The 17368-nt window shown below is 38.8% G+C and overlaps 1 protein-coding gene across 1 annotated transcript in view; it reads right to left on the reverse strand.

The window, feature by feature from the left end:
* The window catches only part of tmeff1a (transmembrane protein with EGF-like and two follistatin-like domains 1a), a 102858-nt gene that overhangs the window by 13002 nt on the left and 72488 nt on the right, over positions 1–17368 (reverse strand). Inside the window, exons 5-6 of the mRNA XM_042427839.1 lie at positions 13416–13512; positions 10482–10630 (exon numbers count right to left, since the gene is read on the reverse strand). Of these exons, the coding sequence (XP_042283773.1) occupies positions 10482–10630; positions 13416–13512 (246 nt within the window). The remainder of the gene's footprint in view (positions 1–10481; positions 10631–13415; positions 13513–17368) is intronic.

Here is a 17368-nt window from a genome sequence, read left to right on the forward strand (position 1 = left end):
AGAGTCAATCATACTGACAGAATTATCACTCAACTCTGCAGCTCTACAAAGCTTTTCAGCCTCTTTTAGCTCCTAGTTTTGGTTTTATGAAAATATTTACTCTCTGGTTTAGTCTCAAGCCCCTTTAAGACATGCACCGCTTTATGTTAATTTAATGGAAGTTCAATATGTCGGTCTCTGTCTGAATAAACACTTGAGGCACTTTTACATAAACAACATGTTGCTCTGCATCTGCTGGACATGGAAGTAAGCAGCTGTCTGCTAACATGTTAGCCACAATTACTTTATAAGCTAATAACATGTCAGATGTTGTGTTTTAAAGTTGTTCTGCTGCCACCAAGTGGATACAACACACAAAAACATAGAAAATAATGTAGCTTTAATGAAATTGAAAATATAAAGGACCAAGAATAGAACCCTGAGGAACCCCACACGTAACTACAGACTGTTAATGGGATAATCATGTCTGCTGGATGTGGAAGTGGGCGGCTGTTTGCTAACACATTAGCTATTATAATTTTACAAGGAAATATTCTATAAGAGACCTTTTTCTGGAGATCTTTTGCCCCCTAGTGGCCAAAAAATGACTAACGCAGCTTTTAAGAGCTAATCGGTTAAAGGCCTAAAGTCAACTGATCATTACTGCAAACATAAGTCTTTACTTACTAAGGCTTTACTTTATTTCACACTTAAATTATAATTTATACCTTTAAGATCAACATGTATACTGAATCTTATGTCTCCTACAAAAATACAGATCACATTTTTATCAGCTGAAGGGTGAATTTCAGTACAAGATAAAGACGTCCTGGTGGTCAAGCAAGATTATTTATATAGCACCTTTCCTACAAGGTTTAAGTCAGAGTACTTTACAATAAAATGAAGAAACAAGATAATAAATAAAAACACACAGATTAAAACAAGTGCAAATACTTTGTGATAAAACCAAGCAATTAAATGAATAACAAGCAAAAGAAGCTGCAATAAAATATGGAAAAGATACGAATAAAACAAAGGAAGAGTGATAGTTAGTCAAAAGCAATGTTGAATAAATTCAATAAATTGTTGTTTACAGAGCTTGCATTTCTTATATGCTTGGGTAGAGAATTCCATAATTTTGGTGCATAGTTAAAAAAGGCTGAGCTGCCAATTTTCTTATTTGTGTCATAGTTTTTATTTTAAAAAAACAGCAGCAGAGGATCTAAGAGGCCTTGAAGGATTAAAAATGACTTAGAATTAGTAATGTAGGCTGGTCCCAAACCATTAAGAGCCTTGTTAATAAGTAAAAGAACTTTAAAATCAATCCTAAAAGACACTGAGAGCTAAAACTGTGGTGATATGCTCTTTCTTCTAGTTAAAAGCCTGGCAGCAGAGTTGTTCTGAATTAATTGTAGTTTATCAATGGATTGTTTTGGAAGACTGATGAAAAGAGCATTAAAGTGGTCTAATCAGCTTGAAATAAACGCATGAACAGGTTTTTGGCATCTCGTGTGGATAGGAACAGCCGTACCTTTGCAATATTTTTTAAAACAGAGAAAGCTGCTTTGGTCACTTCACAAACACCTTCTTTATGTGTTTGTGAATCAAAGTGTTGGCTCGATGCCCCGAGGAGACAGCAGATCAGGAGTGAGGGCAGGTGCTCTTCACATCAGGGTGCTAGACATATCCCACCACCCACCACCTCCCCGAGCCAATCAGACGCTTGGTCACCAGCTACCTTACAGCCATAGCCACTGACAAGAAATCCATAAATCCTGCCGGGTTAGCGTCTCCTGCCATCACCGACAGAGAGAGAGCAGAGTGTGTGTCTCCAACAAGACGACACACTGTGATTCAAGGTGAGTCCATCAACATAAATCAGATCTTAGAAGATACTCTGAGGATGTACTGAGACTGGAGGAGCTCTGGGTGTTGGCACAGACTCTGAAAAACATCACGGAGCAAACTGTGACTGCAAATGAGGTTTGTATCTAACACTCCCACCACCACCAGCCCTCCTCCTCCGAAAGACGACCCATCACACACACAGAAAAACCCAAATCATTCAGTGATAGATCAGAAGAGCTGACGTGACTCACTTCTGTGCTTTTATCTTCCTTGTTAAAAGCTCTTGTGCGTATTAAATCTACAATCATTTCATGTTTTTGTCCACTAGTTTTCAGCAGAAACTAGTAGTGAACACAACACTGACACATAAGTTAATATATTGAACTTGTTGGCAAACAGTTGCCTATTTCCACATCAAGCAGTTACGGAGCAACATTATCATGCGTGTGGAGTCGTGTTTCTGTCCACCTGTTCAGTTTGATAGTCTTGTTGAAGTATTCTTTCATCAGATATACACTCGCTGAGCACTTTATTAGGAACACCTGTGCAATCTGATGCAATTCAGTACAACAGCTCGGCAATAAATTATATTCTAGTGTTGACTACATTTACATGCACAAAATATTCAGTTTTTTTGCCCTTATTCAGAAAAAGACAATATTCCTACTGAGCTGTTTACATGGCTAATGAAAATGAATATTCCGCTAATATTCCTGTTTACATGCAGAGGGGTTTTCAGGGTTTCCCTCTGCTCTAGTGGGAACGGGAATCACAAGATCTCCGCAGGCAGTGAATTAGAAAAACATTAGTGAGCTGCTGCCTGATATTTATAAGTGATATTGATATGACTGATATTATAAATGTATAGTTAGTTCGCATGATGTTTACTACACTGCTGAGTGTTAGTGGTGCATCACACCAGTCATCACGGTCAGTCCAAGGCTTGCGTGTCAGGATAATAACTAATCCACTCCCGTCCCTGTCGTGGAGAAGGCGCACTCTATTTTTCCAGACCGTCCTGAACAGCTTTCCACTCTCCTCTCATTCCTCTCCTCTGTCTGCCTTCCTGCTCCAGTATTTGTCATTTTGCCTGTGCGGGGGTAAACAGGCAGGAGGGCTGTGTGTCGCAAACTGTCGTAAAACCCCAAATGAGATGCATATTCCAAATGCGCTGTATACGTGTCCAAAGAATGCTCCTAAAACCTGGATAATATCAGCATATCCCACATGTCTTAATCAGAAAATGCTACAATCGGAATAAGGCCCAATTCGGAATATCCAAACGGAATATGCTGTTTACATGACCTAGATCATATTCGGAATATTGTCATAGTTGGAATAATAGTGGAATATTAGTGTGCATGTAAACATCGTCATTGTCAGAATGGTGAAAATTCTACTTTATGTTTATTATTGAGGTCATAGTGGGTGGTGGTGATGTACTGTAGTGCATTATAATGAAAAGTGATCCTAATATTTTGCCCCCCTCATGTATGTCAAAGGTTCCGTCATCTGCTTACGTGCTTACGAGTCCTTATTTCAGTACAGCAAATCAAATCTTTGCATAAAGCGATAACATGTCATTCTATCAGCAGATGGTCACACTGAGCCTGATTGCATCCTGCTACACAACACAAGAGCCACAGACTCTGAACAACAACCCACATTAGCTTTCCTGCTAGAGTCTCCTTCTTATCTAATTTACAAACATGAACACACACCTTATCCTGCAGCTTATAAGCATTGATCAGGGAAAAGTGCACTGCTAACAGTTAACAGGCTAGACAGCTAAATTAGCTGCTCAGCCGCAACACATTAAACAGCATGTAAACATACCTGCAAATGTCACCTCTGACCTGTTAGATGCTGGTTTGGTCGTTGCTCTTTAAAATCCCTGTTAGTGTCACACTGTCTGTCCATGACTTCTAACTACAGGAGTTTGTTTACTTTGTCTCTATTCATATGGCGTGACACTGGTTGCCTGTCAGCTGCTGTCAATCAAACACAGACACCGACACTTCCCTCCAGCTGCTGTCAATCAAACACAGACACCGACACGCCGCTCCAATTGCTGTTAATCAAACACAGACACCGACACGCCCCTCCAGCTGCTGTCAATCAAACACAGACACCGACACGCCCCTCCAGCTGCTGTCAATCAAACACAGACACCGACACGCCCCTCCAGTTGCTGTCAATCAAACACAGACACCGACACGCCTCTCCAGCTGCTGTCAATCAAACACAGACACCGACACTTCCCTCCAGCTGCTGTCAATCAAACACAGACACCGACACGCCCCTCCAGCTGCTGTCAATCAAACACAGACACTGACCCTTCCCTCCAGCTGCTGTTAATCAAACACAGACACCGACACTTCCCTCCAGCTGCTGTCAATCAAACACAGACACCGACATGCCCTTCCAGCTGCTGTCAATCAAACACAGACACCGATACACTCCCCCAGTCTCTTCTTCATTCTAATAAAACAAGATTATTAACAGCACATTTAAAACAACATGTTGACTTTCTTTCTGACTGCAAAGAGAGATGACTAAATGTGATTTCAGCTGGACTTTAAATGGTACTCAGCCCTAATGAGAGAGTAAAAATAACATCTGGTAATGACTTTAAAAAGATTATTGGATCCAAACCAAATACTAAAGCCAAACTTTCCACTAAATTTCACTTAATTCTGCAACAACAACAACAACAGAGGAGGGCCCTATTACAGTTTTTGTCTTAGATCCTGATCAGTCTTTTAGTATCAGTTATTTGCTGATATTGAACAGTATCTTGCAAGATAATTACATTTTCCCACAGGAAACAGCTACTTAGTGCAAATGTTGTCTAAAATAAGGCTTCATTAAATATAATTTTAAAAAATGTTTATCTCAAAGTTGCACCACAATAAGCTGTTTGCAGCCTAAAGAACCTGATTTCTGACAGATTTTGTAGAATAACCATAACATCATGTATTTACACATATAGTACCGTATCAACCAGCAGTCAGATTTGACCAAATAATTCTTCCGTGTCAGATTATAGAAGGACGTGCAACAAGGTGTGGATTAATGTGTTGGTGAATCAAAGCTCAGCTCCCATGGAAACAAACTGCATGCTTGGTTTGTGGGTTAATTGAAAACATTGGTGATTAGACACATTAAATTGTCTGACACGGTTTCAATAATGAGGCTGATTTATGGCAGAGATGAAGCGTTCACAGTTGTGTAGTCAGCAGTGTTCAGTGGGGGTGAAACAACATCAATCCTGCATTTTACCACATCAGCAAGTTAATGTGAAATAATGATCTGCGTCCAAAAGACTTAAATAATGTTCAAGGTGGGTGATTTAAAGTGCAGCAGTGAAGAGTGATATCTGTGATCATGGAATTACATTTTGTTTTATCATATTGATTATATTTACTCAGAATAATGTGGGAAAGAAGCTTTTTCTGCATCTTGACAGACTTGGAAAAAGTCCTCAAGGATCAAAAGTTGTTCTTCAGGTAAGAACGACAAGAAAGAAAGAAAATACAAAGTTAAAGGAAAAATACTAAAGGACTTAAGGAAAGAATGAAGAAAAGAAGAAATGAAGACAGACGAGAAAAAAAGAAAAAGGGACTATAGAAGGAGGGAAGGAGAAACAAAAGGGAAGTTGAACGACAGAAAGGAAGATGAAAACAATGAAAAATAAAAAAATAAGGGAGGACAAAGGAAAGAAAATAAAGGAGGAAAAAGCTGAAAAGCTGATGGAAAATGAGGATAAAAAGGAAGGAAGAAAGAGAAAAAGTAAAGAGAAGGAAATGAAGGAAAGAAACAGGAAAATAAGGGAGGACAAAGAAGAAAATAAAGAATGAAGAAAGAAGAAAGGACATACGAGAAGGAGAAAAGATAAAAGGAAGGACAGAAGGAAAATGAACAGGACATAAGGAAATAAAGAAAAGTGGAAATACTCAAATAAAGAACCAAAACCTCTTAACTCGTCTTCTTCACCTCGACTCTCTCTCATCTGTGAGAGTTTGAATCTGAACTGAAGAACCAATGAGAGTCTATGAAATGCTTTTCATTTATGGGGCAGTTTATCTGTTAGGAATGGGCCTCTTTCATAATTCACAGAGGTTATGGCGGCCATTTTCTGAAGTTCAACAGGCTCAGGTGACGGGATTTCCCAATTTGGCTTCAATAAAGCAGTGATAAAAGCATCAGCGGGCAGATTTATCTGTCTGTACACAAAGAGGCTGGAACTAAATCCACAGAATATCAAACTGTTTACAGAATATCACGAGAGTCCCAGAAAATATATTTACTCACAGTAACAGTTTAACAGCTTCACTGAGGTCGAGTGCAAACATGTCAAGGTTTACTGTAGGTTAAAATTATGTGGTTAAATATAGTCAGGCTGCATGAAGGAGGCAAACTCACACTAAAAAACTACAAGAAAAGATGGAAAACAGGTGAACTATGTATATGTATGCACCTGTGTGTGTCTAGCGCAACATAGAAGAATAAAGAAAAACAATAGAGCATAAGTAATACTAATAATAAGTAATAATAAATAATGAAATAAAACAAAATAATATTAAAATTTAATTTAAAATCTATTTACAGAATATAATTATAGTGGAAACTGCTTATCAGCATGCTAACATGCTCACAATGATAACACTAGCATGTTGAAGTTTAGCAGGTGTAAGGTTTTACATGTTTACCATCTTAGTTTAGCGTGTTAGCATGCTAACATTTGCAAATTAGCGCTAAACACAAAGTACAGCTGAGGATGATGGGAATGCCACAAGTTTAGCAGGTATTATTATATCATAAACCACAGTATTGTCTAAGGTTTGACCTGATGATGGTGATAGATGTAAAGTCAGAGGATTGAAGTTAGTACAGCTCATCATCTGGGGAACATAAATGTGTGAACTGATCCAACAGTTGTTGAGATGTTTCAATCAACAACTAAAAAGTCGACCTCATGGTGGCGCCAGAGGAAGAGTCAGAGGATCACCAAAGTCTGTAGGAGTCATCATCTGGTGAGCATGAGTGTTTGTACAAAATGTCATAATGATCCATCAGATAGTTGTTGAGATATTTCAGTCTGGACTGAAGTGGTGGACGAACCGACCAAAAGACATCCTAGAGCCGCGCTGCTAGCATGGCTGAAAAAAAGGGCTAAGATCAGCAGTTATACTCTGGATATTGTCAAAATTCACTCCTCATCGGCTGAACAGCTCCTCACACAGTGTTTCCTGGCGGCTGCCACAAAGCTGCATGTGGTGCGGTTAAGCCCTCGCCTCCGCCCGATCGCTTCTGCACGTCAGTGAACAGCGTGATCACCGAGGTCCCAGAGAGCTGAACAGATGCCCTCTGAGAATCTGTGTGTAGAGACACAATGTGATGTCTGTATTTGTCTTCTGTTAGTTTGTGTCTTTTTATGGGATTTGTACACATGTGGACGATGGTGTCTACATGCTTTTGGCCACAAGTGTATGCTGTGATGTATCGAGTTTAATTGTGCAATGGCTGAAAATTCAGGTTTATCTTTGAAGAGGCAGACTGAAGGATCAGGACTGAAGCAGATGTGAGGTCAGTCAGTCTCTCATGTTCCCCTGCAGCTGATGAATAATTTTACTAATGAAAAATAATTTCAAAGCGACACAGTTACACAAGAGAGAAACTCTGCCTGCATACTTAGCTCATACCTAATATTATTCTTATGAAAGGTTTAAAACCAGACATCTGGTGTCTGCTCGTCTTGATAGAAAATGACATTTCATCCATTTTTACTCCGAGCATGGGTGTTGTTTTTAATCCACACTGCTCATTATCACACATATAATTTGCACACATGCTCTTTTCACCTCTATATCACATTCATGCAGCAACCAAACACACACCTGGGTCTGATCTACCTGACATGAATAATCAGTGGTGGTGAGGTGACAGAGCAGTGAATCAGCAGCATCCTGATTCGCTGTTACACTTCCACACACTGACTGATACAACGTGATCCACTTTCTGCTGTCGCTGACACTGAGATACAGCTGAGGTTTAGTCATTTTCAAAAAATATTTACCACTGGATTGCAAATGGTCTGAATTTACTATTAAGTTAAACCTGCAAACATTAGCATGCCTGGCTAACTAAGTACCTCCATCTAACATCTCACATCCATGGACAATATAGAAATATCCACCTGATTTGCACTAATATACAATGTATTATAGCATAGATAGATGGATAGTTAGTTAGTTAGATAGATAGATAGATAGTTAGTTATATAGATAGATAGATAGATAGATAGATAGATAGACAGATCTATCTATCACTACTTTTACTGCAATACTTTAACTACATCAAGCTGAAAATACCTTCATGCAGGACTTTTACTTGTAACAGAGTATTTTTACATCGTAGTATTGGTACTTTTACTTAAGTAAAAGGATTTGAATACTTCTCTAATTACTGTCTGAGACAGCACTATGTTCACCAAACACACTGGTTAGTCCTTATCCTAAAAGCCTTTTCTCTTATGTTAAGACTGAAACATGCTACTGTATCTCTGGTGAGGATGTTTTTTGAATGGGACATACATCTTTAGCCTGTTAGCATGATATTTAAGACCCTTTTTACAAAAATCACATTTAAAAAAAAGTCAGCTGAAAACATTAAAAAGTAAATCAGACAGCATTTTCTTTCAACTCATGGTGCTACTGTTAGCTTAATTTGCTAATTAGCTACAGCTGATAAAATCTTCTAAACAGATTTGTCATTTCAGTCGGTAGCGAGACGCGGGTCTGTTGACACCGCTCTGCTAGCTTGTTGTGCTACATATCACAAAGTTTTGACTTTCTAATGATCGTCTTTGAGAAATGTACAGTATTTGGGTCAGAGTGTGAAATGGCGACTGTTTACTGTAAACAGAACCGTGTCCTCATGCATGCATACGTACCCTCTTCCTGACACAGAACTACTCTCCAGAGACTGAAAATGTGATCACTGTTATTAGTCTTTGGAGTCATTTCTAAACAAACCAACATGACCAAACTCTTCATAATGTAGGAACATGTCACCCAGTGCAGCAGTGTGGCTCACTGACATGTTTTTAATAGTTTTTGGACAACAACATGAGATTTGTTGACAATAAGAAAAATATAGAAAATCGACAGTTTTATCATTTAACTAAGTTTTGCCCAAATATCTGTAGGGCAGTAATCATTTGCTAACTCTTAATTGGCCTTAGAAGTAATGAGGTCTTACTGCAGCAGCTAGTTAGCTTAACTGTTTGGAGCTTATGTTAGAGCAGACAAACACAGTTTTATCCCTTCTTTACACTTTTGCTGTGTGTTTTGGGGTTTGGAAAGATTAAAGAAAGACTCCAACATCCAAACTCTTTGTGTGTGTGTGTGTGTGTGTGTGTGTGTGTGTGTTTCTGTGTCTATTTCATTACATCTGCATCAACATGCTGAGAAATCCGAAGCTTGACAGACCTCCTGTGCCTAGTTACGGTTGCCAAGGTTAGCAAAAGGTCAATTAGCATCGAGGGGACACTTTACAACCCCATTCTGTGATTTAGGATGATAAGATTACGGCTCATTACTGTCGTCCAGAGTGATGTAGAAAATCTACTCCTGTCCCCACAGGTGATGTGATGTGTTTCATTAAAATCTGTGTCGTGAGATTTCTTTTCTAAACACATTAATACGCATTAGAAAATATTTGATGAAAACATTTGAAAAGACTGAACGATGTAGTCCTGAATCATGGAGTTAAGAGCATCAAACTGTTTTTCACCATTTCTGTGTTCAGGATTTTTTGGGCGGGCCTGAAACGGTGGCTCGATGACATAGAGGGGTTACTAGCATGACCCCCTCCCCCGATATATAAACACTACAGTGCACATACTCAAAGTTACTACTATTTTTACACCATGTAGTTAACCCTACCATCATCGGAGACAACTGGGATTCACTTTATGGGGCCATTTTTGGTACAAAGTTAGTGCTAAAGGAGTTATTTTAAACCCAACTGAAGCGTTTGTTGACGGTTGGATCCTCCGGCAGCTTCGGCTTCAGCACCGGCTGTGTGGCTGGGAGGTCCTCGGCCAGAGGGAGAGCATTTCCCAGGAGGCACTTCACCAAAAAGCACATTGTGAGAGGCTTTTGCTCCAAGGGTGACGGCCACAATGAAGGATGTCTCAGCAGAGAAGTGATTAATGTTAAGTGCACCGAACTGGTGATGGATCGCTCGTTAACGAGTCATTTAAGTAACATTTTTACTGAAACAAATCCACATTTACCTACAAAATATGTGCTGAATTAAACAGTGACTTCTAACATTACTTTATTTTGAAAATATCATCCATGTTGCTTGTCTTACACCTACAAACAAGGCCTATTTATATTGCGTATTTTTGTACAGGAGTTTGGTACGAGCATTATTAACTCAGAGGCTGTTCAGTTGCGCCGTGCTTTCAGCGCCTGGACGAGCCCCCAGCGTTTCAGAGCGGAGAATACTTATTTTACAGACTTGGCGATTCTTTTTAATCATTCACATTTGTCTGGGTGGTTAATTACACATTTTTCTGCTGTGTGATAAACTCAGACCACATATTTATTAATGCTCTATAAAGACTTTAAGCTCAGTCTTACCGGGACACCTGCCCAGGTGTTTGACATCGATCTGTTCCTGCTTCATACACGACGCCTCTCGGACCAGACAAGGGTTGTTGTATGAGTTCCCGTCGGTGGCGCACACCGGGTTCTCGTTGTGACGGCTGCAGTCGATGTTACAGATGCACCTGAGGGAGAGAAGTCAGGTGTCAGGACTGTTTATCATTGGAAACATTAGTATTCAGCCCTCAGTCATGTCTCTGCTGCACAGCTCACATCAGCACCAAATCATTAGCTGAAGTACATTTAGAGACTTCTGAATGAAGACACAGGTCATTAATTTTCCACAGACTGGGAGTCTACAGATACAAAGAGCTAATTTTAATACTTTGGAAGAACTTTCTCCGACATGTAGCAGATACAATTCAGAGCAGGATTAATATTTCCAAATTAATTCATAGATTCGCTCCTACAGACAGTTTTCAGTTCGATATGGGGATCACGACTTCTGGAGCACTTTTTCTCATTTGGATGAAATTACATCTTCTTTAAACTCCAACAGAACATGTTGAAAAGAAGATTTAGCCTCGAATTTATCATTTTGATTAGTTGCTTTTGACATTGTGAATATTGTTTTAAATCATTCAGGTTGACGTGATGATTGCTTCCTTTTCTCGCTGTTTCCTTTCCCTCCAAATTACTTTCCAGTGTTAAGTCTTTTGTCTGTTTTTATCTTTATCTTATTCATCTAAAAATTAAACATTTTTAGATGAATATTAGGACAAATCATGCAAAAAAAACCCTGTCAGTTTATCTCTCTTCACAGGCAACTATATACAGTGAGTTTATCTAAAATGGGCCTTTTCCCAACCAGGAATTGTAGTGGAGCATAAAAGTATGAGTCTAAATATAAAGTTTATTTGAAAGGTAAGCAGATAAATGAGTTTTATGAGATATTAACTCATTATTTGTCCAAGAAATCAAGTAACTGTTTGTCAGTTAGACAACATATATACAGTATATTGAAATTACAAGCTCATTAATTTAAAATTAAGAAAATTAATGACTATTAAGGCCTGATACACCTATAATTTGATATATCAATGTCATGAATTATTGTATTTTCACGTTATAATTTATTAACTCGTAAATAATATAGAGAAGATTAATTATTTTTATTATGTGCTGAGTTTCCACAATAAATACATAAAACCTTTTCACAAAATTATCTCAGCTCGAGGTCCACTTACTGGCTTTTTCCTGAGCTTTCAACTACCACTCATTTTCTTCTTCAGTGGCTGGAGATAGCTCAGCTGTTATCATGTGACCAATGACCCATCTGATGTCAGATGCATCTCCATGGCAACTGAGCAAACTCCATTCATCAGCGACGAAGATGAGATGTGATCGAAAGCTCTCAAGAAAGCTAGTAAGTGGACCTTGAGTCTAGATTGTTTGTCAATCAGTGTTTATAAGGTGGTGAAAAGCAACAAAGTACATTTACTGGAGTACTGTACTTAAATGTATTTTTTAACTACACTTTTAAGGTACTTCTAAGTAATTTATGCCATATTATACTTTACTTCACTACTTCACATGGAAAATATTGTAGTATTTACTCCAGTACATTTATTTGACAGGGTGGTGTTACTAGTTTATTTCAAATATCATCTTATAAAATATTATAACATTATTATAGATAAAAATTTCAAAAACTTTATATAACATAGTTATGTAAAAAAAAAAAATGCTCCAGCTCAACCACCTGCAAATTGAAAACATGTTAATGCAGCAACAATAATAATCTAGTAATATAATATATATAATAATATGAACCTTTGAGAGGGGGCATTTTGTATGATACTTCAAGTACATTTTAATGATATTTCTTTTATGGATATGAGATACTTATATTTAATAATTTACATTAGAAAGTTGTTTCAGAGTTTACAGAATGGGGTTCAATAGCATTTTATCAAATTTGCAAGTAATTAACATAAAATAACTACAAATTAAAGATGTGTAATCACCTTCTGTCAGCTGAGAAGGCAGAAATCAGAGGAAATGTGAAGCTTCTAAATGTTTTCTATTGATCTTTGCTAATAAAAAGAGTGAGGATAAAAGGTTTGATATGAGATTTGTTAACACTGGGACAGACTGGGAAACAAATCCAATGTTAGAGCGTTAGAGCAACATGTTACTGTTGTAGCTGCTGGAGGTGGAGCTAGTTTACACTACTTTATATACAGTTAGCTAGTTTAGTCCAGTGGTTCCCAACCTAGGGGTCGGGCCCCTCCAAAGGGTCAGCAGATAAATCTGAGGGGTCGTGAGATGATTAATGGGAGAGAAAAGAAGAAAAAACAAAGTTCTGATACACAAATCCGTTTTCAGTTTTTGGACTTTTTCTCTAATCTTTGATTTTTGCTGAAATATTGGATCATTTGAACATTTATTGAAATGAAAGCATGTGAGAAGTTTAGAGGGAAAAATCACTATTTGGTGGAGCTGTTAACAACTCATAGACATGTGAAATGTGACCCCGACTACACACTGCTTTTTGTAAGACGTCAAAAGACAAAAAGGTTGGAAACCACTGGTTTCATCTTTAACAATGTGTTGTATTTTAAAAGCTTGTTATATTATCCATTGTGTCAAATCTTCATCTGAAAAGTAACTAAAGCTGTCAAATAAATGTAGTGGAGTAGAAAGTACAATATTTCCCTCTGAAATGTAGAAAGTAGCATCACATGGAAATACTCAAGTAAAGTACAAGTTGCTCAAAATTGTTCTCAAGTACAGTAATTGAATGTACTTAGTTACTTTCCTCCACTGGCAGACAGTGAGATGAAGATGTTCAGAGAGTCTTTTTTTTACACCTTAGTGTATTTCACTAAATCACAACCAAGTGTATTTTGCAGCATCACTGTGACTCATATCATGCACTCAAATTGAAACTGTAAGTCAAACACTCACCAGACGTCCTCTGAGTCATAATCACACTCTGCTCCATATTTACACGTGCTGCACTTGTTGAACTTCTTCCCAACGTCGGAGCCTGAACCTTCGTCATCTGTGAGGAAGGGAATGAGACGGTGTTACCAGAGGTGTCCAGTGTTTAACAGGGTTCAGCTGTAATCACAAGGAAGGTATTTTGCAAACATGTCTGCTTCTTATTTTCACAGGGTTTGGTAGTTGTTAGTGAACATTTCTTCATTCTAACAACACCTGTCATCAATCAGCGGTGGAACCTCCAGAGTAAATTTACTCAAGGACCAGTATGATTTTAAGGTACTTGAGTGTTTCCATTTCATGCTCATACTTCCACTCTGCTACAATTCAGAGGGAAATATTCTACCTTTTTTTCTCCACTACATTTATTTCACATTTTTACTTTTCAGATACAGATTTTACAATTAAAACAGATGATTTATATTAAATTTGTAATTCTTTGTGAGAGATGTTTCCACTTTGACTTAAAAGGACCTTTTTTATTTTGACTGGCGTCAAAAAAAATCCACATTAAATCCACTTTGATTCAATGTTTTAATAAAACAATAAAAAACATGAAAAACTCCAGGAGGGTGAACATGTTTTACATGACGCATAAAGTAAATTTTGCAAGTGTACTTTTACTTAAGATTTTGAAGTATTTTGAGTATTTTCATATGTTTGTACTGCTGTTATTTCTTCTGCTACTGATAAAAATAATAATGTTCATATGTGGTCATTTTCTGTTATAAATCAGTTGTGACACTTTGCATATTACATCTGGTTCAACTGTGATTCTTATGACTTCAAACAAATCTCTTTTATTTAACCTCAGTGTTGCACCTCCACTGTTTCTGCTTTACTAGCTTGTATATTTCTATTTTTCCATCCTTGAACAACATAATCAGCTTTTATCATGATTATTTTTGCACTTCCTTCCAGAACAGCGACTTGATTTCATTTCTGAAACAACATCCGGCGCTGTCGTGCCGTTAAACTCCGATGACACCACCACACGACACGGCTCACACACTTTTCCATCAGACACGGCTGAGTGTGTGAAGAGACTCTTGAAGCTTATCGGCCAAATGGAAACAGAGCCAGACATTATCATCTTATGATATTATTATTATCATTACGGGGGAGATGCGTTTAATGCCATCTCGCATGACGGCGTCCGTTTTCCAGCAGAGAGCGAGCGGCGAGCAGAGGAGGCAGTAACAACTGAAACATCAAATATCAAAGAGCTGGAAGGGATTATTTTTTTTGGGTGCCTTTCATCAAGGGAGCCGTTTTCATGATTCATCAAGTGTAATTTTGTAATGGAATAGAGGAAAAGCTTACTGTTATCAAGGGGATTGAAATTAATCCACAGCACATGACACGAAATGTAACAAACCGTCCTGCAAAGCTGCAGAAAGCTACACCTGAAGTCATTAAATCCTGTGTTCACATGTGTTCAAATCTTCTGAAAAAAGCAATGAAATCATGGCAGCTGTTTCCACTGCAGACCAAAATATCTTCAAAAAGGTAAATATAATTAATGACAGCAAAATGTTTGGAACAATGGTAGAAGAAGTCAAGATTAAAAGTAGAAATACCAACGTTACAGTCGGTAAAATGAGAGTGTTAGTAGTAAAACATTTAGTGAAGTAAGGCTGCAAGTAACAATTATTTCCATTATCTGTTAATCAAATGATTATTTTCTCAATCAATCGTTTAGACTGTCTGTCCACCAGAGTTTCCCAAAGTCTAAAGTCCAAATATATTCAGTTTACTATCAAATAAGACAAAGAAAAGCAGCAAATCCTCACGTTTGAGACGCTAGAAACGTTTCATATCAGTGGATGAGAAAACATGGAAGGAAAGAAAAAAGGAAGAAAGAAAGATGAAACGCACTGAAGTGACGTGAAAATGAAGAAAAGGAGGCTGGAAGTGACTGTTAACATCTTGTTGAAAATGTGTCGATCAAACTTTTTGCTCCTGATCTTATCAGAGTCTTTTAATATTGAATATCTGTCACCCACATCAAATTCAGCGTTTGTCTTTGTTGATTTTCTTTCATATTAAAGCTGCGCAGCGTATTGATGCTACAGTAATGTTTCATTAAAAGGCAGTAAAATTAGTAAAGGATTGATCAGTTTAACGGCAGAGCAGCTGTGTTTTAAATATTCTGCACATCTCCAGGTTTATATTTATATTCCGGGGCTCTACTGGAATATCTTTTCATGATTTATGGTTAAAAACTTCTTATTTATCTTCTACTGGTCCTTTATGCAGCCCCTCAGTTCAGCCTCTGTCTGAAACAGGACGTTTTAGCTCCTGTCTCTTTAAGGCCCCGCCTCCTGATGAGCCCACTCTCTTCTGATTGGTCAGCTTCAGGAAGCTTCCTCCAGCTCTACATAAACAAACTATAGTAGCAGGATTTCACCTCTTTTCCTCCTTCTTAAATACATCCATACACGTTCGAGATGAATCTGATCGTCAGTATGAGAGCAGACAACGTGAACAACCTCAGCAGACAGCTGATTGTGGGCACATGCAGACGATCTGAAGTCAGTTTGATGAGGAAGTGGAGGTAATTTTGCAAACGGAGCGTTCAAACCAAGCCCCCTGCAACAGTGGCGGGTTGTGGGGCCAATTTGACATAGTGACAAAACCATGTAATTACAACTTCCTGTCTGTCATGTGATGCACAAAAGGCCCAAAAAGCATTTTCCCCACACAATCACTGGAAACAGAGAATAAATGTTTCTGATTGAAATGACTCCTTTTATTACCAGAATTTCATCCATTTGGCCCAAATAACATTTGGAAAGTCTAAAAGAGTCACATGATTAAATTATTCTATCCCTACTCAAGTGACCGGAAGTCGGCCAGCTCGGCCAACAGGAAGTCTCAGACGAGCTGGAGAAGGACGCTACTGAGCATGCTCTATGGGCCCAGAAAGTGTCAGCGTGAGGAAGCCACAGAAAAATGGCAGAATCACAGCAATCAACAGTTTTTTGGCTTCATGCACCGCTGAGCAACTTTCATAGGAATGAGCGGGCGCCATCTTTGAAGACGGTATCCAGGTCTCCTCAATACAGCCGTGGTTCAGGGCAGGTTGAAGCTCTGTTTAACATCCGACATCATAACTAAATGATAGAAAATAATCAGAAAGCATGACATGTCTCCTTTAAGAGACTAGAATCTGCATTTTGATGGTTTCCTATCATAGTTTATATAATGTGTTGTAGCATTGAGTGTAATCTCTGTGCAGAGGACGGTCAGTGAGGATTTAGAGAGGAGTCAGACAGCTTCTCTTTATCTCCAGTCTAAACTAAACACTGAAGCTCAGATGTCGTCTTTGAAGCAACGGCAGCACCTGAGAGTTGTGATTCACCTGCTAAATGTCACTGACGCAGCCGTGATTTATCTGTCTTTCAGTCTGGGGGTCTTGCTCCTATGCAGGAGAGGTGGGGGGCCCGTTACACGTCTGCGCCCAGGGGCCCGTCGTCTCTTAATGCGTCCGTGATCCAGCCTCAGTTAAACATACTGAGCTGAATCAAGAGAGCAGGAGCAGATTTCTTCTGTTATTCTGTTATCGTAAGAAAAATACGACTCAAAGAGCGACAACATGATGAAAAGGATGCTGCTGCTGTGTGTGTGTGTGTGTGTGTGTGTGTGTGCGTGTTTGTGTGTGTGTGTGTGTGTGCGTGTTTGTGTGTGTGTGTGTGTGAGCCCCGCTGGCTGACAGATTGGCCTGCTGTGTGTGGATGTATTGGACATGGAGAGCTCAGCCGGGGCTCGGAGGCTGCCGATCGATCCACGAGGATCTGCAGCAGAGAGGCTCTTTGTTTCTGTTCCGCTGTGCTGACAGCAGGATGCTGCTTCACACAGGCTCCGCCCACCGCCACACACACACACACACACACACACACACACACACACACACA

This window comes from Thunnus maccoyii, chromosome 12 (genome assembly GCF_910596095.1).
Source record: "Thunnus maccoyii chromosome 12, fThuMac1.1, whole genome shotgun sequence".
NCBI lineage: Eukaryota > Metazoa > Chordata > Actinopteri > Scombriformes > Scombridae > Thunnus > Thunnus maccoyii.